The 24,198-nt window shown below is 37.5% G+C and overlaps 1 protein-coding gene across 14 annotated transcripts in view; it reads left to right on the forward strand.

Annotated features, from left to right (window-relative positions):
• Positions 1–24,198, forward strand: part of UNC80 (unc-80 homolog, NALCN channel complex subunit) — a 186,990-nt gene that overhangs the window by 39,808 nt on the left and 122,984 nt on the right. For 9 of the 14 annotated variants that reach the window (XM_019726978.2, XM_019726980.2, XM_019726986.2 and 6 more), the window contains exons 14-22: positions 4,824–4,970; positions 8,325–8,472; positions 10,605–10,753; positions 13,524–13,690; positions 14,403–14,501; positions 17,906–18,120; positions 19,276–19,382; positions 20,720–20,816; positions 22,456–22,628. In XM_019726978.2, coding sequence (XP_019582537.2) covers positions 4,824–4,970; positions 8,325–8,472; positions 10,605–10,753; positions 13,524–13,690; positions 14,403–14,501; positions 17,906–18,120; positions 19,276–19,382; positions 20,720–20,816; positions 22,456–22,628 — 1,302 coding nt within the window. The remainder of the gene's footprint in view (positions 1–4,823; positions 4,971–8,324; positions 8,473–10,604; positions 10,754–13,523; positions 13,691–14,402; positions 14,502–17,905; positions 18,121–19,275; positions 19,383–20,719; positions 20,817–22,455; positions 22,629–24,198) is intronic. The other 5 variants (XM_019726981.2, XM_074312544.1, XM_019726987.2 and 2 more) reach the window with 2 other exon arrangements.

The following is a 24,198-nucleotide window of genomic DNA, read 5'->3' on the forward strand; positions in this document are numbered from 1 at the left end:
CTAACCCTAATTACCTCCCAAAGTCCACATCTCCAATACCATCACAGTGGGGGTTAAGGCTTCAACTTATGAATTTTAGGGGAGACAAAAACATTCAGCTCATAACAAGCAGTATAATTTCTCCTCGAGATAAAGTCTTTCCTTTGATCCTAAGGAAACATTTTTGAGCAGCTGACGTCACTCACAGCTAAGGAGAAAGGGGCAATTTTGTTTGGTTAATTGGTCAGTTTATTGATGTTGGTTTGGAAGACTAGCCTTGTCCTCTCATGTCTCTATGTGTCACATTCCAGTGTCTTTAGCTTTGTTATTATTGACTGTTCCTGAATTTAATTCCCTTTGTTTTGGCAACATCTGTTTTATGATCTCTCCACTTAGTAACATCAAGAATTAGTTTTCTCCTTTAATTTGGCTTTTTTTTTTTTTTTAAGATTTTATTGGGGAAGGGGAACAGGACTTTATTGGGGAACAGTGTGTACTTCCAGGCCTTTTTTCCAAGTCAAGTTGTTGTCCTTTCGATCTTAGTTGTGGAGGGTGCCATTCAGCTTCAAGTTGTTGTCCTTTTAGTCTTAGTTGTGGAGGGCGCAGCTCAGCTCCAGGTCCAGTTGCCGTTTTCTAGTTGCAGGGGCACAGCCCACCATCCCTTGCGGGAGTCGAACCAGCAACCTTGTGGTTGAGAGGATGCATTCCAACCAACTGAGCCATCCGGGAGCTCAGCGGCAGCTCAGCTCAAGGTGCCATGTTCAATCTTAGTTGCAGGGCGGGGGGCCCACCATCCCTTGCGGGACTCGAGGAATTGAACTGGCAACCTTGTGGTTGAGAGCCCACTGACCCATGTGGGAATCGAACCGGTAGCCTTCGGAGTTAGGAGCATGGAGCTCTCACCACCTGAGCCACCGGCCCTGCCCTAATTTGGGTTTTAAATAAAGAAATACCACAGCTTGAATTCACATCGCTTACACTGATTTCAATTTGGGATTTTAGTGGAAAATGCTGTTAAGAAATTAAAATCAATAAGAGATTTAAATCTCTAACAAGTGACATATCAGGTCAAGTGTTTACAAGTGTAAGATTACCCTGTGCAGAGTTCTACCATGTACATATTAATTTATAAATTGTCCATTTTTTTCTTACAGGGTATTGGGCTCTTACATCTAAATAGGTGTTGCAGTGTTCCTTCCTCTTTTATTTATTCTCCATCTTCTTCTAGTCCCACTTGATATATGTTTAGTGTGCATTTATCATGTGTTTCTTCATATTGTCTATTTATCTTCCCAATATTCTTGGACTCTGATCCAAATACCCCTGTCCCAATATTCTCGGGTTCCTGAATCATTTCTTTAGGATTTTTTCTTCTGCCTTAATTATATCTATATTGTTTTCCAATTCTAATAATATCTTCTGGTATTTGCTCCTCATACATCACTGATGACAATGCAAGGATCCTCAGATCTTACTTTAGATGAAAATTATCTAAATGATGGTGCAGATCACAAGGGTTTGATCCTGGCTCCTAAGATCTAAGGGATCATTCAGTCAGCAGTTATGTAGGAATTAGCAAACATGCAACCTATAAGGACCAAATTTATCAACACAACAAACAGTGAGATTTTTATTAAAGTTCCATTTTTTAACCTATCAATCTAGGTTGGCCACTCAAAGAGATAACAGATTGTGCAATGTCCATTATAATAATCAAGCATAAAAAGAAATAAAAAATAAAAGTGAATTGTGAAATTTTGATAAAGCTTTTATCAGTAAAACATAGATATTTCAACTAAATTGATGGGGGCTTCGCTATGTATCCTAAAGATCTCTGAGGTTCATTAGTATTATGTTTTTGGTTTTAGTTCTAATTTTCACCCAATTACTATTTTCATATAACTTCTTATTGAAGACGTGTAAGTCTCTTGCCTATATGGAATCTAGGTGTTATACTAGATACTTAACAGTGTCAGTGTTATTTTGACCAAAGTTATCACTTTTGATTAGTATGGGAATTTAAGTCAGGTTATGTGACCTCCAAAACAGCCACCAAGATATAAGTATTTTGTAGTTAGTTCTGCAAAATAATATTCTTTATAGTACGAACAATTTATAGAATAAAATTTGACTGTAGGTCAAATGAATTGTGTATGTGATTCAGACAGGTCTATTCTTTCCAAACCCATCTGTTACTTTCAGTGGAATCAGAGGGTTTATCTAATTTTGCAAGCTGGCAAATACCAGAAGCACAGGGAATTGATTAATTCAGAAAGGAAGATCTAATTTATATTTCTATATTTGCCACTGACTGGTATTGAGAGCTTGAAATGTTAACATCTTTCCTGATCTTTGCCTGTAGCTTGATACATCTTTCTGAATGTCTCCTATGAGAGGAACCTAAATCCCAAGGACGTATGAAGGTCTAAAAAGATACATATGTAAGAGATATTCACAAAGAGCTTTTGGAGCTAGGGTTTTATTTTAAAGGAGCATATAGTAATCTCAAAATGTATGTTATCCAGTCTTGCAAATCAGCCCTGACCCATGATCACATTTTCTGAGGCTCTATGTCCCTGGCTGTACAGTCTGTGTACTACACAGACCCTCAGCCAAGGGGGTCAGTAAGGACTGAAATCCAGTCCAAACTCTGCTCACTGAGCTATTCCCTCATGAGCTGCATCCATGAGGAGGGCTGACCTTTTACTGATTCATCCACCCAGAGGAGTGCCTTTCTAATTTGCACAAAGTTACCCTGAAGAATAGCAGTGCCCCACACCTAGAAACAATAATTATCATTTGCTTGCTATTACGTGCCTTACGTATTTTGACTCATTTAATTCTCATAACTCTATGAGATGGGTATTATTATGATTCCCACTTTGTAGGGCACAGAGTGGTTATGTAGCTTGCCCAAGGTTATGGAGCTAAGAATTGAATCCTGACTAAGACAGAATGTATATGTATATGTATATATATATATATATATATATATATATATATATATATATATATATATATATATATATATATACACACATATATATATACATATATGTGTATATATATATATGAATGAACGAATAGAAGATAGATAGATGATAGAGAGATAGGTAGATAGATAAATAGATAGATGGATAGATAGATAGATAGATAAATTGGTGTTTACTAATAAGTTTGAATCTTCCATATGCAACTATGTGAGCTATATAGTTCCCAGTGAACAGACTCAGATATGGAGATACATGTGCAGGAGGTTTCTGGAGGTATCTTCTCAGGATTAACATCTGTGAGGTGTGAGAGAATCAGGATGGAGCAGACGTTGAACTGCAATGTAGTTGTGACAGAGACCTCAACCCACCATCATACAGGGAGCTTTGGAGCTAGGATGGCTCCTCAAAGTAGTCCCCAGGTGAAGTAAGGGAGGCTACCTTTACGCCCCTCACCCTCTTTATACCCTGACTAGCCGCTGGAAACACACTGCTTCCAGGAAGAGAACATAACCTTGGGTGAGGCAGCTGTTTAGCTGAGGCCAGTGCCTGAAGAGGCACTCAGTTCAGAGCTGTCAGCCATGAACAATTCCAGCAGCTCAGAGGATGAATGCTTCAGTCCCGAAGTGGGTATTTCTGGGGTCCAACACCACATCCACCACGTGAGCCTATGGATTAGAAAAGGAGGACCAACTGCATAACGTTAGGAGAGGAGAGAGTCTACCCTGCCACATTATGGCACATGTTGCCTAGTTAGCTGCCTATCCCTTTCACACCCTACGCCTACACACATCTGAGTCTGTGTGTGGCCCCAAAGCTTATGTATAAACTTGATCACATAGCTATGGAAAAGCCCTTCACAAATCATAGCGCAATTCTTATCTATTATTTCATTTGTTCCGCACAGTCAACCCATAAAGTAGGAAGAGAAGCTGTTAGGATCCTCAATTCACAGGTCAGGAAACTAACGCACATAGAGAGTAGTGCATTTATCTAACATCATATGCAAGTGAGGAACAGGAGATGGAATCTCAAGTCCCTGGCATATGTGCTAACAGCAGAATGTGCCTAGAGGACTGAGAAAGGTTGAAGCTTCCCAAAGGTAATGGCACTCCCACACTAAGATCTGCATCATTCCTTAGCAACAGCTTCCTTATGCTTCTTTGGACAAGATTCAAGGAAGTTCATTTTTCTGGAAGCTATGTTTCCCATTAACAGCAAGGATTAAATGGGGCAAAAGAAAGGATGCTAATTCTTATAATTCACCCAGGAAGCTTCTTATTTAGCTTCAAAGGAATGATCAAGCTGAATGTTTATGCATTTCTTTATATTCTCACTCCGTTTGTGTGTGAGTATTACAATATAGGGAAATTATAAAAGTCTGCTGGAAATGTCAGGAATTGGCATGCGATTTCAAAGTTCCAGACTTTGATCAGTTCCAGAAATTGAGCAATAATCCTTGCCTGGTGGTACCTACTATCAGAAGTTGGCTGGTGAGGGTAGTTTCTGGGAAAATGTATTTGTCTTCATCACTGTCTCTCTCTAGCAGTTTTTCTGGTAGTCTGGCAAGGACATGAAAGCATGTCTTCTAATAAAGAAGTCTACGTTCATATCCTTTAGTCCTAGAGGGTGTTCAAAATGCATAGATATTTTTCTTTCTTTCCCATCAGTCACATTCTAGACTTTAGAAAAGTTAGCTTGCTGGTGGAGCTCTCGACAATTCTATTTCCAACATTGCAGGTGCTCACTATAAAACAAGTTAACTTGGTTTAATAATAAAATCTTAGTAGCAAAAGGATCCTAGTGACTAAGCACACAGACTTCTCTTCTTGTTTTCTCGTTCATGGGTACTAGGATGAAAGTACACCTGTAAGCAACCATAGGCTTGCGCTAACTATGCTCATCAAAATAGTGAAGTCTTTGGGATGTGCCTATGGTTGCGGAGAAGGACACCGAGGGCTCTCTGGAGATCGTCTGAGACACCAGGTATTCCGAGAGAATGTAAGAGAATTACAGTAGATTCCATTTCCTTTCCCTCTTCCCTCCCTCCAATTTAGGAATAAGTCCTTTGACAATGAGGGTCAGTGTTCCCTGAAAAATATTGTATTTCATAGGAGTAATTAATGCTGTCTTGGTGTGGGAGGATTCCCACAAGATACCTCAAGACATCTGAAACCCAGGCCTAGGAATGTTTAATTGGGAAAACACTTCTGCTTCCTGCCTATGGCAGGCCAACTCCCAGTTGGTGAATGGGTGTATAATTGGAATGTGTGAATTGTCCTTTGAAAGAACTTTGCAAAAATGAATACATTTAGCAAGCTTCCAATGGTCTGTAACAAATAACTTTTTAATCACCTGCCTGGGTACTATAGTAAGATATTTTATATTCAAGAAAGGAGTCAAAGTGTAGGACTCAGTTTGTTGTTCTTACATGGATATGGAAAATGGCCCTTATTGGGACAAAATAGGACTGTAAAAGTAGCCAGTCATATTCTGGCTGCTTTCTTTGAGAATGAACCCTGACTTCTAAATATTTGAGATCATATCCCTTTGCACTGTGTGAAACTTGAAACTCTGCATTTGGGCTTACAAAGCATAATTCTGTTCTGGAACATGGTCTCATGCCAGCTCATTTTCATTTGCCTCGGCTAACTGTTACTTTTCGCTTCACACTTGAGCCATAACCCACCTCCGTAGCAAGTCTGAGCTGGGACCGTTTTTGCCTCATATGTACATTTGAATTGAAATCATAAGAAAATATTCCTCTAAAAAGAAGGGTTTGATGCAAATTTGACTCCAGGAAATCATTTGCGTATCTTGGCAGAGTTTTAGGATCACATCAAAATCTAATGCCAGCCTTTTTTTTTCTTGGTATTAGGTTTTGTTGTTCACACAGTATTAGCATGCTGTGTTTCTTTCTTCATCTGTCATCTACTTATCTATCCATCTATCTATTCGTTCTTTGGTATTCTAATATGTTGTATTATGTTAGTTTATTATATGTATATGGGGAGTTATCGACAGTAATTAACTTCTAAATTATGAAACTGGAAAACGTTGACCAAGATCTAGATTTTGAGGCCAAAGTTAAATAAGTCCAAGTAATAATAAGGCAATGGGAAGCTGACATTGCTCCCATCTTTGCATATGCACATATGATTTTTAATCTTTGATTTTTAATTCTATCACAGTATGTATAAATGCCTTCAAGGCTGAAACCATATCACTCCTCATGCAGAAGACCATGAAATGAAACACTAAAATATAATAAGAAATGTCATGCGTTAGTTGGAGGTATAAACTGGCTCTGACACTAGAACCTGTCTTTCTAGACTTGGAGAAAGTAGAGCTTGTTGAATCAGAAGCCACTTGAGAGGCTATTGTTACTTCTTAGTCCAACTATGCTTTCCTGTTCAAGAGTACTGAGTGAGTGTTTCCTATCAGTATAACACACCGGATAAACCAGACAGTTTTCTACCTGCCTTCTCAGCTTTGTTAACCTACATGGTAACTGCTCCATTATCTTGCAGCCCAGTTTAACACTCATTATAGGGATTATATGTGCTTATCCATGCTCCATAAACACATTGTCCAAGAGATACAAATTTGAGAAATTTTCCCTGGGAATGTCTAATTCAAGAATTTCCTAGGTATTTCCGTATTTCTAAAGCATTGGATTTTCAGAAATTATTTAACTTCTAAAATGTTATGACTTTATCTTACCTCTACCAGATCAGGTCCTCTATCCCCCTCCCTCCCCTTTTTTTTTTTTTAAAGAAACAGAAAATTGCTGTAATGATATTCACCAAAGTGCCTCACAATTCCAGCATGTGCTTTCTATATTTATCTAATCTTTAGCTGGTAGTCCCAAATTATTGAGAGGGATTTCTCTCTTTAACAGTTTTATATCTTTTGGCGATGTTTAGAATATTCAGAATAAAAATACTAGAGGTTTCATATTCTGATTCTTGTTTAAACTTCTCATTGAACTCATTTAGGTATTCTAATAGCCTCTAAAGAACAGATTTGAAACTATGCCTTTTTGGGTGTATTTCATAGAGAAGATAGGATAATTTGTACTTCAGGGCTTTCCAACCCGGTATTTTAAAGTGCTTTGTAAATATTCCAATGAGGATCTTCACAAATACTTTATAGAATGATAATTAAATACTTCTTCATGCAGGACATATTTTATCTAAGTGTTTTGCAAACTTCTTTTACAGAAAGCAGCATTTATTTTGTAAGGAAAAAAATATATATATCTTGCTTGAGATCTAGCAGCCAGCAACCTCCCTGAAATAAAACCTTTAATTCCCCAATGTTCTAGAACCTAATAAAGGAAGAATGAAAAAAAAAAATCAATCTACCTGACTTTGTGATATATGGAGAGATTATAACGAGGTCATAACATGGAGCCGATTGCTAATTCAGAGTTTCAGCCTTTTAGAACCTTTCTTTTTCCTCTCAAAATTTCCAAGAATCTTTCTCTGGGACTTGATTTGTCAAAATGGTGACATAACTTGAATTTTCTTCTGATATTTCCCTGGATGGTAGGAATGGGCCAGGAGGCCCCTTAGGGTCCCAGGTAGCATCAATGCATTCTGTCTGTGGCCTTCTGAAGCCAATGACTGTGACTATATTTGTCCTGGTGGTAGGGATTATCCTCTGTCCCCTTGCCAGAGGACAATATTATTTCCTGGATCATAAGAAATGTAATTTTGAGTAGCAGGACTTAGCCAGTCACTTGTTTTTCATATTCATAAGGTCAACTTTTATTTAAATCCCTAACTTTCATATTCAAATGCAGATACATAAGTAAACAAACTAGACTTGCCTTTATTTGAACCTTCTTTCATTGTCTCAAGGATCTTTCCCTCCTGGCCACGTAAGAGGACACTAGATACTCACTTCCTGTATTTCTCTCATCCCTTCTATTATACCAGTTCAAAGTATCTGAGCATGAGAGTGGCATGCTACTTCACATTGCCTTTGAGGTTTTTCTAAACCTGAATTCCCAGTCCTATCACCTACCTACATTTCATACTTTGAGCTTTTTTCAATGATATCTTAAAATCATGATCTTGGTGAAAACACGACACTCCTTTTGGCACCAACATTAGACCTTAGCTTTGGGTTTTTCCTGGCTCAGTCCTTCTCAGAGTAAATATGCTTGGGCTGCTCTGCCTGTCTCCGCCCACTTTTTACTCAGACAAGAGGGGCTAGCAGGGATGGCCAGTGCCAGCTAGCAGGGATGGATGGAAGCCTTTGCCTTCTGCAGGCTTTTGTCTCAAGTTACTGGTATCCTTAGCTTAAGCTGGTACCTGTGACTTTTTCACTTTTTGTCCTTCATTGCAGGCCCAGAACTGCCTCACTAAGCTATACAAGCTAGATAAGATGCAGTTCCGACAAACCATGAGGGACTATGTGAACAAGGACTCTCTCAATAACGTAGTGGACTTCTTGCATGCTTTGCTAGGATTTTGTATGGAGCCCGTCACAGACAGTAAGTAAAGATGCACCCAGGTTTAAGAGAAATCACTGTGAGGCGACGCAGGTAGCGTTTCAGAGGCACACTAAATATGTAGGGATAGAACATAGAGGAAAATGTGTGTGTGTGTGTGTGTGTGTGTGTGTGTGTGTGTGTGTGTGTGTCATAGTGTATGAACAAGAGACGCTTGTACATCATCTTTGATGACATAGTTTGAAGCCTTTCTGAGGACAACGTACCTTAGCAAATGGGAATTCAGTAAAGCTATGTCACCCTCCCCGTTAGTCCCTTAGTCCTTGTACTAGAGAGAGTCCTTGGCTGTCTCTCTTATATGACCTTCTGTTGTATGATAACTGAGGCAGATCAAGGAACGAGGGGATATATTCATTAGTTCACCAAATATGAAATGAGTACCTATCATGTGCTAGCCACAGTGCTTGGAGATTTTTTCCCCACAAAATAAAACAGGCAAGAAAAAAATATATAAACATAGCAGTAACACAATTTTGATATACACATACATATATACCGATTAAAAAAAACCAGACAAGATGGACCTAGAGACAGGCCCACAATATTTGATTTATATTTTAACTTCATGGCTTTAAGAAAACTCCAGTATAGAAACCTGTGTTATAGGGGGAGACCAGTGACCACCACCTGCATCCATAATAAACCAGACATCTTCAGTACCACTGGATTGTAAATGCAGTAATGAAGTGAAATTGGTGTGTGAAGCCTGAGCTGAGTAAAATGTATATTTTAATTAGAGCCCGGGAAGAAATAACTTCTTAGTATAGACTTTTATTGTATAGATAATACACGTGTGTTCGCAATTGATTAATTTATAACAAAAATATATTTAATGGATTTGGAAGCAATTTTTCTGTTTGTATCCCAGGCTTTATTGTTTGGTTATCACATTAAGAGAAAATATTGTTCCTCTTTAAAAGCCCTGAAATAATGTATGTTATCAAAGTCATTTTAAGCCAAGCACATTACAAACTAAAAAAATAAAACAATGAAATAATGAGAATTGTGGTTGAGATATTGCAAGAGAAATTCTAGATTACAAACTTTGTTTTCCTCTTTTTTAAGCTGTTGGAGATAGAAACTATAAGCATAGACTAAAACATTTATTTCTATAATATAAAAATTTAGAGATAATTCTTGCCAATTGACACAGCAAATGAGAGGTTGATGATAAATTATATAACTTTAAGGTGGTAAATTCCTCCTAGGATTCTTGAGACGTGGAAATGGCTCACAGTGAATCAGCCAGCTAGACACATAGGTCCCTATCTGATCAGTCTTGGAACTGCACACACCCTGCCCCTGCAGTCCACAGTAGCTCACAAGCCTCGAGGAATCTTCTGGCAAGCATGCAGAATATGCCTAATGAGTCCCCTATGAAAGGTCCATGGATGTGTGAAAAATCGGCAGAAAATAAGACACAGGGTGATGGCCTCAGTTCACTGGCATTTCGCATGTGAATGAATTAGGAGATGGCTGAGACAGGCTATAGATTTCCCTTCTCTGTGTGCCCAAAGAGTCTCTGGAAGCAAGAAGCTGCTGGAATTCCTATGCAGCTCCTGCCAAGACTAGGTCTCCTTGTTTCCAGTGCCTTCATGCATCCCTCTGCTGGGCCCTGCCGGCCTCTTCCCACCCCCATCCAGCTCACCTGGTTGGCCTACCTCACTCCTCCTCTGACAACCCTGATGATTTCCACAGACAAATAGCATTTCGCAAATAGCAAATAGCAAAAAGGTCGAATCAAATCAATTATTTCTCCATTGAGGGACCATTTAGTAGATCTTTTTTTTTTAAGTGATCACCTCTTTCAAAACTACTCTAGGTCGAAAAGCCTTTCTTAGGGTCAACCATTGATTGTCTTTTCTTTGCTAAAATATATCAATTGAAAGATTCCACAAAGTGATGACATATGTCATAGTAAAGACTCTAAAGGAGACTATGAGTTATTTGTCTTCAGGTCCTTGTAAAGACTATTAAACCAGGGCTATCTGTAATCCTCTTTCAGTATTTCATGTAGTGCTGCATTAATTCCTCGATGCCAAGTATTTCACTACTTCTTTAAACTGTGTCGTTTAATGGAAATATTGCCTTTAATTGGTGCCTTTGCATTCCAGACAAGGCTGGGTTTGGAAATAACTTCACCACAGTGGACAACAAATCCACAGCCCAAAGTGTGGAAGGCATTATCGTCAGTGCCATGTTTAAATCCCTCATCACACGCTGCGCTTCAACCACACATGAATTGCACAGCTCTGAGAATCTGGTGAGAAGCTCACTTTTTCTTCCCACAGGAGTTCTCAATCTCGGCGCAGAGCAAAGGTCTCACATCATGGCCATTAGAAAGACAAGTTGAAGTCTAAAAGTCTACACTTTAAAGTTACAATATCTATTTTCCCAGCATCACCAGTAACTCACGGTGGAGCCATAGCCACAGAGTTTCTCCTTCTTGTTACTCTTTGTCCTACCTGCAAGTTGATTTATCTTCCTCTTATGTCTCAGAGGTTCTGAGGTTGTTGGTATAATAATTGCAAGGTACTTTAAGCCCTTCAGAAGGAAGGTGCCAGAGTGCAGTATGTTAGCTCATGAAATATTAAAGAATGTTAAACTAAGCGTCCTTTGAAACCACACTTACTTAAAAATTAATGCAGATATGCTGCTGAAATTTTCTTTCTTTTTTTTTTTATTGAACGCTGTAATCTTTTAGCTACTCTTCATAAATGACTGTGTTAATTAAACCACTGAAGCCACAAGTAGCGAGAGCCAGGCTATAAAAGGTTAGGGCTTAATTGCCCCCAAGGAGACTGTGGTTTGGGATACTAAAATGTCAATTAAGGCTGACAAATCTGATATGAATAGAAGAATGTAGGTCTCTCTGGGGGGGAAAGGAGCATTTCTCTATCTTACCCGTGTGTTAGATGATATGACTCTTATGCAGAAATCAGCCCATTTACACAGATGGACACTATCTGCTAATCTACCTAAATCAAAGGAATTGTTCTAAGCTATGCTAAACAAACCAAACTATTCACTTAACTTGAGATAAACAGGATAAAACCCCAAACCAAAGGGAATTTAATTTAGTTTAATTTTCTGTGTTGTTGAAGCTACCCCAGCAAGGTTCTTGGAGCTTGAGAATAACATGGGTACCATCTATGCATTCAATTTGATCATGGAAAGGAGATTTGACAGGTTGATTGTAATACGAGGTCTGACATTTAAGATCGCTAACTCATCCTAAAAAAAGTGCTACATATCTCATTGCTGAATACCACTACAGTCACCTTCGAAGTACTCCACTTGGGAAGCTATGCACCCATGCCAGCACCTAATCCATCCTGTAAAGCAATTTTGGAACTCTTTTTCTGGAATGGCCATCAGAGCTGTGGTCGTATTACCCTTGATGTCCTGAATGTCATCACAATGTTTTGCTTTAAATACTTTCTTTATCTTCAGGTAAAGAAAGAAGTCATTGGGGGCCAGATCAGGTGAGTAGGGAGGGTGTTCCAATACAGTTATTTGTTTACTGACTAAAAACTCCCTCACAGACAGTGCCATGTGAGCTGGTGCATTGTCGTGATGCAAGAGCCATGAATTGTTGGCGAAAAGTTCAGGTCATCTAACTTTTTCATGCAGCCTTTCAGTACTTAAAATAGTAAACTTGGTTAACTGTTTGTGCAGTTGGTACAAATTCATAATGAATAATTCCTCTGATAATCAAAAAATGTTAGCAACGTCGTTGCAACAAAGTTTGCGAACTTAATTGTCAGACCATATATATATACGCTCTTATAAATCTTAGTCTACAATCTTATGCCTAAAAGAAATACTGTATTTCTTAATTTTCTTTAAATCCTCTTAAGTTTGACCTTGAACTCCCATTCTACCAGAATGGCTGGAAGTTGAACCTCAGTCATTCTTGGGTTTCCCCACTTCACAGAGTGACGCAAAGATCCCCAAGTCTTAAGTAGGACGTGGGGCCTGGGGAAGCTCCCTGGGTTTCAATCATCAGTCCACACCTAACAGTTCACATAAAGCTCTCTGCTGTGTGCTTAGGGCTAGGTACTCTGGTGAGTTTGGAATCCTAGCTCTTTGGGTTCTTGCCCCTTCCACGGAGGAGGTACCAAAATGAGTGAGAGCACAGGCCCTTGCTGCCCACAGGACCCAAGGACACTGTCTCCATGTTTTCCTTATTGGCACTTTCTTCTGCTTTTCTAAAGATCATGGGCGTAAATTTCCCAGTGATCTTAGGGTTTGAAACCCAGAGCTATAAAGGTAAGTATGTTTTAAGCTTCTGCGTTTTGCTTTCCCATGAATCTTTTTTAAGACAAAGAATACAATAACTACCTTCTTAAAGACGGAAGAGAGAGGGAAGAATGCTGAGTGCAAAGCTGAATATCTCCTCCAAAAAGTCCTGTGTATATTTTTAAATGTTGAATCACCAGTATATTGGTTTTAATAGCCCTGTATCATCTTAAGTTCATAGTCAAGTTTCTGTTCAAATGCGCTAAACATACATATTATTTATTAAATCTGTCCAGCAAAATGCATCGCCCTTGAATATCAGGCTCTGTTAGAAGTGTCTAGAGGACTTAGCATAGTTTATCACAATGATGCAGAAAATTGAGAGAAGTTGAACAGAGTCTGAAATCTCTAGTCTAAACACAATTCTGATTGCCTTTTTTTTTGCAGACATCTCTTCAGAAGTCACAGTTAAGAGAGAAAAATTAATGCTTGGGAATCCAGTGGTTAAAAGTGTAAATTGATGTCTTTCTATTGATACAGCCAACTTTCTGAATATGAAGCATGATAACCATGTTTTTTCACGCTAAGGATGACAGGTGCTTGGTAATGTAGCCATAGGGACAATGGAGAAGGGGCATTCCATTGGTTTCATCGTAGGAAATTGTCTTCCCTTTATGATTCCAGTGCTCATCTAAGCACAAAGAATTACTTTCTCCCCCTCTTCCTATGAAAACTATTCAATCATGCAACTATCTTTCTTTCCTGTCACTTTCCTTCTGACTTCCAAATAGGGGCTGTATTGTGACATCCGTCAGCTGGTCCAGTTTATCAAAGAGGCTCATGGGAATGTCTTCAGGAGAGTGGCCCTCAGTGCTTTGCTTGACAGTGCTGAGAAGTTGGCACCAGGGAAAAAGGTAGAGGAGAACAAACCAGAATCTAAGCCTGCAGGCAGTAAAAGGTAGGAAGTTTGAGCTCTCTGAATATAGGTGTTTGCTTAAGTCTGTAGAACATAATCTTCTGTTGTACTATCCATTTGGTTCCCAGCAGGGATGGTGGAACTGTCTTGTGTAAGTGGTATTGCTGGTGGTGGTCCAGCCGCAGCTTAGAAAAGGAATGAGTTTACTATCAATTAAATTCTGTCTCTGTATGAATCAGAGTTCATTTGATCCCAAACTTTCATACACTTAAACTTCACTTCATAGCTCTTAATTATATGGTAAACTTTTATCTGTGTTTTTGTCTCTTTTACAGATAATACACCTTTTTTTTCCAGAAAGGAAAAGCAATTACTGATGCCATATCCTGTTCAGTAACTAATATTTTTAACATGGCAAAAGACAAATTGCTGAACGGTGCCCTGTTGTTTTTCCTTCTAGTATATATAAATGTATTGTATGCCTATTTTATAAGAAGTGACACTTAATGAAAATTAAAGGAAACTCCTAAACTTAAAATCTTGCTTTCAGTGAATGCCTTCTTGCAATGATGGTAATAAGGTAGCTAAGTCATGAGTCCAATGGTAGGATATAAATTCCATGCCAACACAGACTTATGGTGACATGGGATTTGCAAGCCTATAGGTTGTCTTTAACCAAGTGTGATGAAGTATATGAAGAATTGAGAACTGGTGTCTTGTTCTGTTGTGATTGGTGGAATGCACATTTGCATAGGTCAGAGGCGGGAAGCGTTGTGGATAAAGGCCAGGTGTCCTCTGCACCTGAGGAATGTCGCAGCTTCATGTCTGGTCGACCCTCACAGACTCCGGAGCAGTAAGTAGCATTGGTTTTGTCTCCAGTGTAGTGGGCTGTGTACTTCCCACTGGAAGGAATGCTATTTTCCAAACTGTTGTTGGCTTTTCATTTTTTTGAACTTTGCCTTGCTTCTGCCCTTTGCTATTCCCTAAGCTACTAAGCTCTACCGGCCTAAATCACAAATAACCAACGTCATGCCTACAGGAAGCCTCTGATATCAGTTTATCACCACTTTTCATAATGTGGTGATAAAGCATGTTATGCTTTATATAAAAGCATGTTGAAATTAATGCCCCCAGGAAATGTGAGGTTTATTGTAGATACTAAATGTACAGCCTAGTTCTATGCAAGGCTCATTTGCATTAATTCCTCTTTTGAGGACTATTTACTTACAAGTGGCATGATCAATATTTTGAAAATGTACATCATTTTAGGTATATCATTTTACTTCCCACAGGCCTGGTTTAGTATTAAATGATTATTCTTCCAGAAATTCTGCGGAGTATTGTCGCTTTTACAGTATCCCCTCTCCATTGTCAAGGAAATCGCAGTAATCAAATAAGGCCTTGGTAATAATCCACAGCAAGTAAATAAAACCATCAAAGGACAAAAAGCCCTCACAGTTCTTACAGTCCTTTAAAATCTTAGACTGTCCCTAAATGGATGGAGAAAAGTAAGAAGAAAGTAAATTAACTCTACAGGTCCAGGGACCATGTGATTTTTGTTTACTGTTATAGCCCCAATGCCTAGATGAGATTTGGCCCATAGCAAGCACTTAATATATATTTGAATGAATAAATGAGTAAGTGACAACCAATCAATGAAAGGATAGAATTGACAGATTATCATTAATAAGCCTTTGGTTTCTTTAACTAACTTTCTCAAAATTGAGTTTTAGTTTCTCCGTTAAGGAAGTCTATAGGACATGGTAAAAATCTAAACATAAGTTCTAAGGAAAAAAAAATAATGTGAAAGGCAAAAATTAAATTTCTGTAGCTGAATAGCCACAAGACTAATTAAAAGCCTTTACACACAGAAGCTGTCAAAAAAAGGACTTTTTTTCCTCCAAAATAACACTAGCAACTATTGAGCTAATCTGATAAATAAGAATGATCTAATAGTAAATTGAATTTAAAGAATAAAACAATTTATCTTCATAGGTAATTTAGTTTTCTAGATTGCAAAATAGTGTCTTTGTTCAGCATTCTATAAATCCCACCTGATTTCTCAGCATTGAGCGCCTATCTGTTCTTTCCCCTTGAATGAAGACACATGTTTTAATATGCCTCTACTTAAAAATTTCCACTTGAAAAGATGTCCTAGAATGTCAAATATGGAACTTTTCCCTGATCTGAGTGGGCCCAGGAGATGATCGTGCCAAATGTCTTCTGTTTAGCACTGGGAGAAAGGTGGGTGGATGAGCCTGGCTCCTCCTTTAACTTCCCTTTCTGTCTCTCCTCACCTTCCCTCCCCTTCTCTTCTCCCTTTTCTTCCTTAAATAAAAGTCGCATTAACTGAGTAGTTTTCAAAGCAGTTTTACATGCTCGGTTCTCCGAAACTCATTCTTGATACACACTCACTGAACAAAGCTAATGTAGCATTTTATTGAGAAAGCTGATAAACTGCAGGCTCCTTGAATGTTTTCTCACTCACGCAACGTAGTCACATGCTCATCATTGTGTCACCAAAGGTGAGAAATGCTTCATGCACTGTGATAATTTGTTAAAAACAACTGAGAAGTAAAATTCTAAAGCATTGATTTAAATTCACACCATATTTTATAAACAGAATGCCCTGGTTTAAAATAAGAAGGAAAGGTATTTAGTACTCTGATGAGATTTTGAAAAGTAAAATCTGGATCCCTATATAAATATCTCCAGAAAGTGATTGTTTTACAAGTACTGTCAAATTTGGGGTAGATTCCAGAGTCAACCCCAAAGCTTGTAAGCAAATCATTACCTAGAATCCCATGAAAAATTTCAGCATGTTACTAGAGTATTTTTTGTAACCTTTTCTTTCCAAATTACTGAATATATGTTACTCAAGTTGATGAACGTGGAAAACACAGAAAAACATAGAGAAAAATACTTTTAAAGCCAGAATACCATCAATTGGAGATAACCACTGTATACTTTTGGTATATTTTGCTTAGTACACTTTTGAGCACATAAACACACAAACATTCTGATACATGCTGACATGTGTACTTTTTTTTTATTAATTTGGTGTTATCCTATCTAATTCATTTGATCACTGCCTTTTAACTTCTCAATACATCATCAACATTTTCATATCAATAATCTTTGAAAATAGAATTTTAATGACTGTAAAGCATGTCATTATATGTAAGTCCCATAATTTATTCAACTGTTTTCCTAGAGTTAAACTCTTAGACTGTGTCCAGTTTTTCACTGTTGACCAATAATACCTCAGTAACCATTTGATCTTCTTGTGTCTACATCTTATAGTATGTTGTCCCATCATTTTCTTGTGATAACTTCCTGGAAGTTGAATTTTTCTGTCATGGGTGTACATACAGGCTTTGGATAACATATTACCAAATTACTTTATAAAAAGTTTGAATCATTCTATCTCATTGCTGGCAGTATGATATTAATCATTGTTTTTTTTCCCCACTTAATCTTTGCCAATTTAATGAGTGAAAATAGGATTATCAACTGACTCTCTTTTTTTGGTTTTTGATTCCAGAATGCAATCAAAGTGTTTATTATTGGCTACTTTTTCCTCTTGTGTTATGTCCGAGTCAAAAATCCTTTTGGAGATGTCCCATTTGTCTTACTGAATTGGAGATTATACACACACACACACACACACACACACACACACACACATATTTATATGAAACTTTTAAACCTTACTTAAATTTCTTTGACTTAATAAAGCTAAAGAGTCAGGCACTATGAAAATAATTTAGTGACCAGTTGTTGGACGATGCATCCCCTAGGTGTGGTGATTGTATTTTATTCATTCATTCAACTACTTTTTGTGAGTGTAGTGTCAAGAATTCTACTATACTCGGGTGGGGGTCAAGAGTAAGATATGGTACTGCACATGCCTCAGGGAACTTCAAAAAATAGTTAAATATTTCCTGACACTATAAGTGTTTCTGCTATTATGACTCACACCCGCAGATGAATACCTGCAACAATATTTAGTCTTTTTATTAAGGTTATAAAAAAAAATCTCTTCAATTTGACAGCTGAGACATGATTGTTTTCAAGACACGCTCAGAGAGTCAACCTTGGTCTCCCTCCTTCCACTCCCACTGCTTCCAAATCCCAGCCCTTCAAAGATCATCCAACATGAGTTGCCTAAATGTCATTGGCAAGAGGTTGAAAGAAATTTAAGAGAATTTCACAAGTGTTGTCAGACATTTAACTCTCGCCTCTGCTTGCTTTCAGTGATGAACAAATGCAAGGGGGCAACCTGGGACGGAAAGATTTCTGGCGCAAGATGTTCAAATCCCAGAGTGCAGCGAGTGACACCAGCAGCCAGTCTGAGCAGGACACATCAGAATGCACGACTGCCCATTCAGGGACAACCTCTGACCGGCGTGCCCGCTCACGGTCCCGTAGAATTTCCCTCCGGAAGAAGCTTAAACTCCCCATAGGTAAAAGTATGTCTGTATTTATTTATGGATTCTTTTATTTCTGCCATGTCCTCAAATCAACTCACAGTCAAAACAAAGCAATGCATTGTAGGGTAGAGAAAGGAAAGAAAGTCTTCAAGTCAAAGGCCAAGGCTGGCTCCCTCCATTAACTCATCTATTCATGCTCTTTCCTTTTAACAGATATTTCTCAAACTCCTACTCTGTGTCTCTATAGTGTGCAAACACTGTTAGACATCAGGAATTAAATTGTGGGCAAAATTACACAATGTCCAACTTTGCCAAATTCGCCATCTAGTAGGATTGATAGTCACTAAAGGAGATAATCATACAGCTAAGAATAGTTGCAAACTATGCATTTTGTGAAGGAAATATATCATAGTGCTACGAATGCATGCAACAACCAGATCTGACATAAATGAGAGGGAGGAGGCAGGAATCAGAAGTTTCCTGTGGAAGTGTCGTTAAGATCTACAGGATACTTAAGGGAAGGAGGAAGGAGAACACTTCATGTGGTAGCAATAAAATGTGCAAAAATATTGGGAGGGAGGGAACTAGAAGAACTGAGACAATGAGAAGAGTGGCTGCATGACTGTGGTAGAGTGACAGGGGCCAGAGCATGCAGGTCAGGTTGGCTCTATATCCTACAGACCTATGTAGCCCAGGTGGGATGTTGAACGGAGGAGTAATATAAGCAGGGCTTTTTTTTTTTTTTTCTAAAAGATCAGTGCATAGAAAACATATTGGAGGGAGCCTGTGTGGATAAGGGAGATTGTAGTCCAGGTATAAGTAATGGTAGCTTAGACTGGGTGGTAACCAGGTAGACACAGAGAAGTAGACAGATTTGAGAGGCACCTAGGATGTAAAATCAACAGGGCTTACTGAGAGATGTGAAAGTTGTCAGGGAGAATGGGACATATTATGGTTTTATTCATGTAAGAGGCTCAGGTGTTTTCTGTCCTTGTCTTCCTTGGTCATGTAATTTTATAGTCTAACAATGAATACTTTGATTCAAAGCATGTGCATTGAAAACAATTTGTTTTCACTTCTATGTACATCAAGTCATGTAACTTGCATTGCTTAGCAGACCCATGCTGACATTTCATTTAATCCATTTGGGAGAAAATGCTACAATGGTCTGATTTTTAAAACATTATTAAATAGGAAACTGGCTGAAACGATCCTCCCTCTCGGGCCTGGCAGATGGCGTGGAGGACCTCCTGGACATCAGCTCTGTGGACCGCCTGTCTTTCATCAGGCAGAGCTCCAAGGTAAACAGGACATTACTTATGTAAGAGAATGTTGGAGTCGCTGATAGAAAAACATCAGGGCTGAGAAACGCTAAGCACCTGCAGGGGCCAAAGAAAGTTGAAGAAACTCTTCAAGTTGAACAAATTTAGAAAACTTCGATGAGCAATGGAAACTAAGGTGTCTTAGTGGTAGGCTATCATAAAGAAAAAAGGAAAAGTGTGACACAAATTTTTATATAAAATTATAATGCAGATATAGACATATATAGGTATTATTTCCCAGATATTTTTAACACACATGTAAAATTCTTGATATCTCAAGTTCCTGTGTCCAAGGATCCAGTAATTCTATAGTGATTCCTTCTAGACACACATACCATTTATCCTCCCTTCTACTACTTTTTCATCATCTGAACCATTCTCCCTATCGGAAAAGACAAAGAAACTCAGGTTGACTTTTCCCATTAAGTGCTTCTTCATAATACTGTTAAGCAATGTAGTAGCATATAATTTGGAAAATGTAATGATTCTCAGTGAAATCCTTTTCTTCTAGAGTCTTCCTCATGAATATTTCATGGCGTGGTCTCTATAATATTCAGCATATGATAAGTTACATTTCCATGTATACTTATCATATAAAGATTATATATAATCTTTATACATAAATTATACACTTGCATTCTTTCTTCTTTGAATCTTACTAAAACTGGTTTTCTTCTGTTTTAAAAGTAATACTTTGAAATTACATAAAGAATATAGCAATATTATAAAACATTTAGAAGACATAATTATAATTCCTCTTTCACCTTCTTTTTGCTAAAAAATTGGCCAAGTATTTGAGAGTCTTGCTTTGCTGAAAATTTTGAGTACTGTTGGCTTAAGAGCAAAATCAAGAACACATTTTAATTCTAAAAAAAAAAGCAAAAAAGCATGGTATTACACTTCAACTGTAGTACACTTTATAAAGTAATTTATACTAGTTCTTCCATAGAGATTTGAAATCTTCTGTTCAGTTTTCACTTTGGCCTGATTCTCAGTTGGGTTTTGTTTGTAACCTGAATTTGAGTTTGGACTTCATCAGAATTAAAGTCTAAGAATACCTCAATTTTTCACTTATTTTCATAGTGTCTCATTACTTCACTTTTAGGCTATCACCAGGATCCTTTTGCAAATTATGGTTATAAGTGATGTCTTTTTTGGCACATGGGAATAAACTCTACTGACTACCGAGATGTGGAAGTCAGAAGTGTAGTAACCTTCATATTGTAAACAACTTATTTTTCAAGGCAAGGGTTAATATAAACACAAAGGACTGCCTTTGAATTTAGTTATCTGACTACTTTTCTTTTTTTCCTCAGGTCAAATTCACCAGTGCTGTGAAGCTTTCTGAAGGTGGGCCAGGGAGTGGAATGGAAAATGGAAGAGAAGAAGAGGAGAATTTCTTCAAGCGTCTTGGTAAATATTATGTAGCCTAAGAATTACATCCAGCTTTCATCACATAGGACAAAAATTTGATTAGATAAAATGGTCCTTTTTCTATTTCCATTGATTTCTTATACATTTTTTTTGTCATATGTGTGTTGTGCTACTACCTAGAGCGTCTCTATTTATCAATTTGTCTCAACAGACATTTATGCAAGCCCTACTATTATAGTTCCTCATTCCCCAGAAGGCGTTGGGTTTACAAAGAAGAATAAGACACAGCCTCTTCTTCTGCTGTTCTGTCCTTCATTAAGATCTGAGAGCTTTAAAGAACCTTCAGATATCCTTTTATCCACCCACCTATCTACTTAGGAATTCTGCACATTATATTCTTGACAAGTGGCCAACCACCCTCTGAACACTTCCACCGAGGGGGTGTTTATTACTTTACAAAGCAACTTGTTCCAGAACTAGACAGCTTTAATTGTTAGAAAGTCTTTTCTTACATTCTGATATTATATGTAGTTATAAATTTGACTCATTGGTCCTAGTTATGACATCTGTAGCCACACACACACACACACACACACACACACACACACACACACATAATGCTAATTTCAGCTATTATCTGCTTCATGTTCTCTCCTTTCATCTCACTTCTGCTGGTTAAACATCATTGATTCCTTTCATTTTCCTTACATGGAAGAGTCTCTAGATCCATCACCGTCCTAATTCCATTTTCCTATGTATTCTAGTTAGATGATGTGCTTTATAAAATGTGGAGCTTCTGGTGGAATTCCATACACCATATTTGACTTTAATCAGTGCAGTAGACAGTGAAACTATTAAGCTCCAGGGATCTAACAAGTGCATGAATACAATTTAAGATTGCATTATCTATTTTCACATCACATATTTGGTTTGTATTAAATTTTGAATTAACTTTACCAGTTCTCCTTGACATGAATCAATACCATGCTTTACTTTGATGTAGCCATGATTAATTCTTCATCTCAAAATAAATAAAATTTTTATTGTTTCATTGACTTGGGAGTGGTTACGTCACTTGCCAGGAAAGAAATTAGGAAACAGAACCAAAACCAAGTTGAATTCTGAATCTTTTCTTTTTAACAATTTTGTTATAAAGATCCATCTGCAGAGACTTATACATTTCCCTATTTTCAGCCAAGTTGTTGATATTCTTACCAAACAGGATAAATACAAACATATAACTCACAGAACACTTCTAGTTGACTTGAATTAAGTAACAATTTGTGAGTATAGTTTTTCAGCCAACCATATACTTTATTTACTAGCAATCAACAAAGGCTTTCCCACTTCATTATAGAAACATCATCAGACTTTACCAAAAAAATCTCACTGATACATTTATAATTCTATTGAAAGGATGAATGTAACTTAGTTCAACATGATGTATTCTTCATGAAACTACAGTGGTTTCTATGATCACTCCTGTTTTTTAAAAAATATTCCTACCTTATCTAATTGTTTCTCACAAAATTTGACTAAAGCACACATCAAGCTTCTTAATCTATGATTTCTAGAATCTTCCTAACAACCAGTACCTTTGTCATTTTCAGTCCTATAACTTTCAAACTCTTTTTAAATCTGATCCATACACTGTCTCTTCTTTATTCCTCCATCACAGGTTGCCACAGTTTTGATGATCATCTGTCTTCTAACCAGGATGGTGGAAAAAGCAAAAACGTGGTGAATCTTGGGGCAATCCGACAAGGCATGAAGCGCTTTCAATTTCTGTTAAACTGCTGTGAGCCAGGGACAATTCCCGATGCATCCATTCTGGCAGCTGCCCTGGATCTTGTAAGTAATTGGAAGAATTTGCCCACCCTGTTTCCCATGCCAATTAATACTGCTAATGGTGGAAAGCATGAATCCTTAATTCTAACCTTCTGGAGTTATGTTTCTCTTCTTTTCTTTTTTCTTCTTTTTTCTTTTCTTTTCCGTTCTTTTCTTTTCTCAGTGTTAATAGCAAAAAGAGGAAGAAAGGTTGTGAGATGATAAAAAAAAGAAAGAGGGAAATATGTTTTGGGAAGTAGAATGTATAGCATAATGATTAAAAGTATGTGAGGGCTCTGTAATCAGACGGCTTGGATTAAAATTGTGTTGACACCAGCTAAACCTCTGTAAAATAAGAGTAAGAGTAATAATAATATTTTAGCTACTTCCTAGGACTGGTGTGAGGATTAAATGAGTTATTAGATGTAAAGCCCTCATCACAGCTCCTGAAATATAGTAACTGCTCAATAAAGTAGGCCATTGTTATTGTTACGTTATTTTTGGCCGAATGTCTGCTATGTATTAGTCCTTTAAACTATGAGACTTGGTTTAATTATCAAATGGAGGGAAAATATGAACCAAGGATCAATTTAAATTAATTGCCCAAAAGTACATTGAGCATTATATAGTAGTATATACATGTAAGAGATTAAAGAGTATAAAGTGGATCTTGTTTAGGAACTGTTTTTGCCAAGTAAACTAAGCCCAGATGTGAGTTTTGAGCCTCTCAATTGCTTTTATTTATCTTTTGGTTTAATAAACTCTTCAAACACTGTCTAAATACTGGGTATAAAATACCAAGTAGATATCAAGAAATGAAAATCATTCGTTTTCTCTTTTAAAAAAAGAAAAACTAAAATAGACTTGTATTATAACATAACACTTTAAGACTGCCTATAAATGATCCCTTTTCCAGGTTTTACAACACATGAATAAGTGACCACTGGCCATTCATATTGTACCTTGGAAAATCATCCAAACCTAATGTAATTCATGACATTTTTCTGTGACAGTTGCAGCAACTTTTGCTCTCAGGATATTTAATGACCACAAGGTATGTGGCGTTACTTGAGCCTGAAATGCAAATACCACTGTAATCACTCAAAATGATGACTTGTCATTATATTAACATATGAATTTTCAGTCAATTTCCCATTCCTGGATATTGGCCTTTGCAAATACTTTTGTAAATTCCAAATTGTTCAATATGTATTGATGTATGCTATGGGGACTGTAATATGTAGAGTTATAGGGCTCCAGGAGAGCTGAGCCTGCTGGCAACTAAATAATCAAAGAACAAGAGATGCCTGTCTAAAGCACTAGAGCTTGACAAGGCAAGGAGTCAATCCCTTGTTTTCTAAGTGGGAGAGTGTTAACTAGCCTGTTACTCCTTTGAGTTATGTATGGTTCTTCCAAATCACATCTTGATCTATTCCAAAAGGAACAGATTAAAGTAAATAAGAGCAAAAAATTAACAAGAAAAGGACAAACAATTGAACCTTTAAAAAATGAGTAAGTACATGAGCAACCAGTTCAGTGAAAAGACTAATAGCCAATAAAATGTACCCCATCTACTTGCGCTTAAGAAATGCTC

Source organism: Rhinolophus sinicus, linkage group LG01 (assembly GCF_036562045.2).
Source record: "Rhinolophus sinicus isolate RSC01 linkage group LG01, ASM3656204v1, whole genome shotgun sequence".
Taxonomy (NCBI): domain Eukaryota; kingdom Metazoa; phylum Chordata; class Mammalia; order Chiroptera; family Rhinolophidae; genus Rhinolophus; species Rhinolophus sinicus.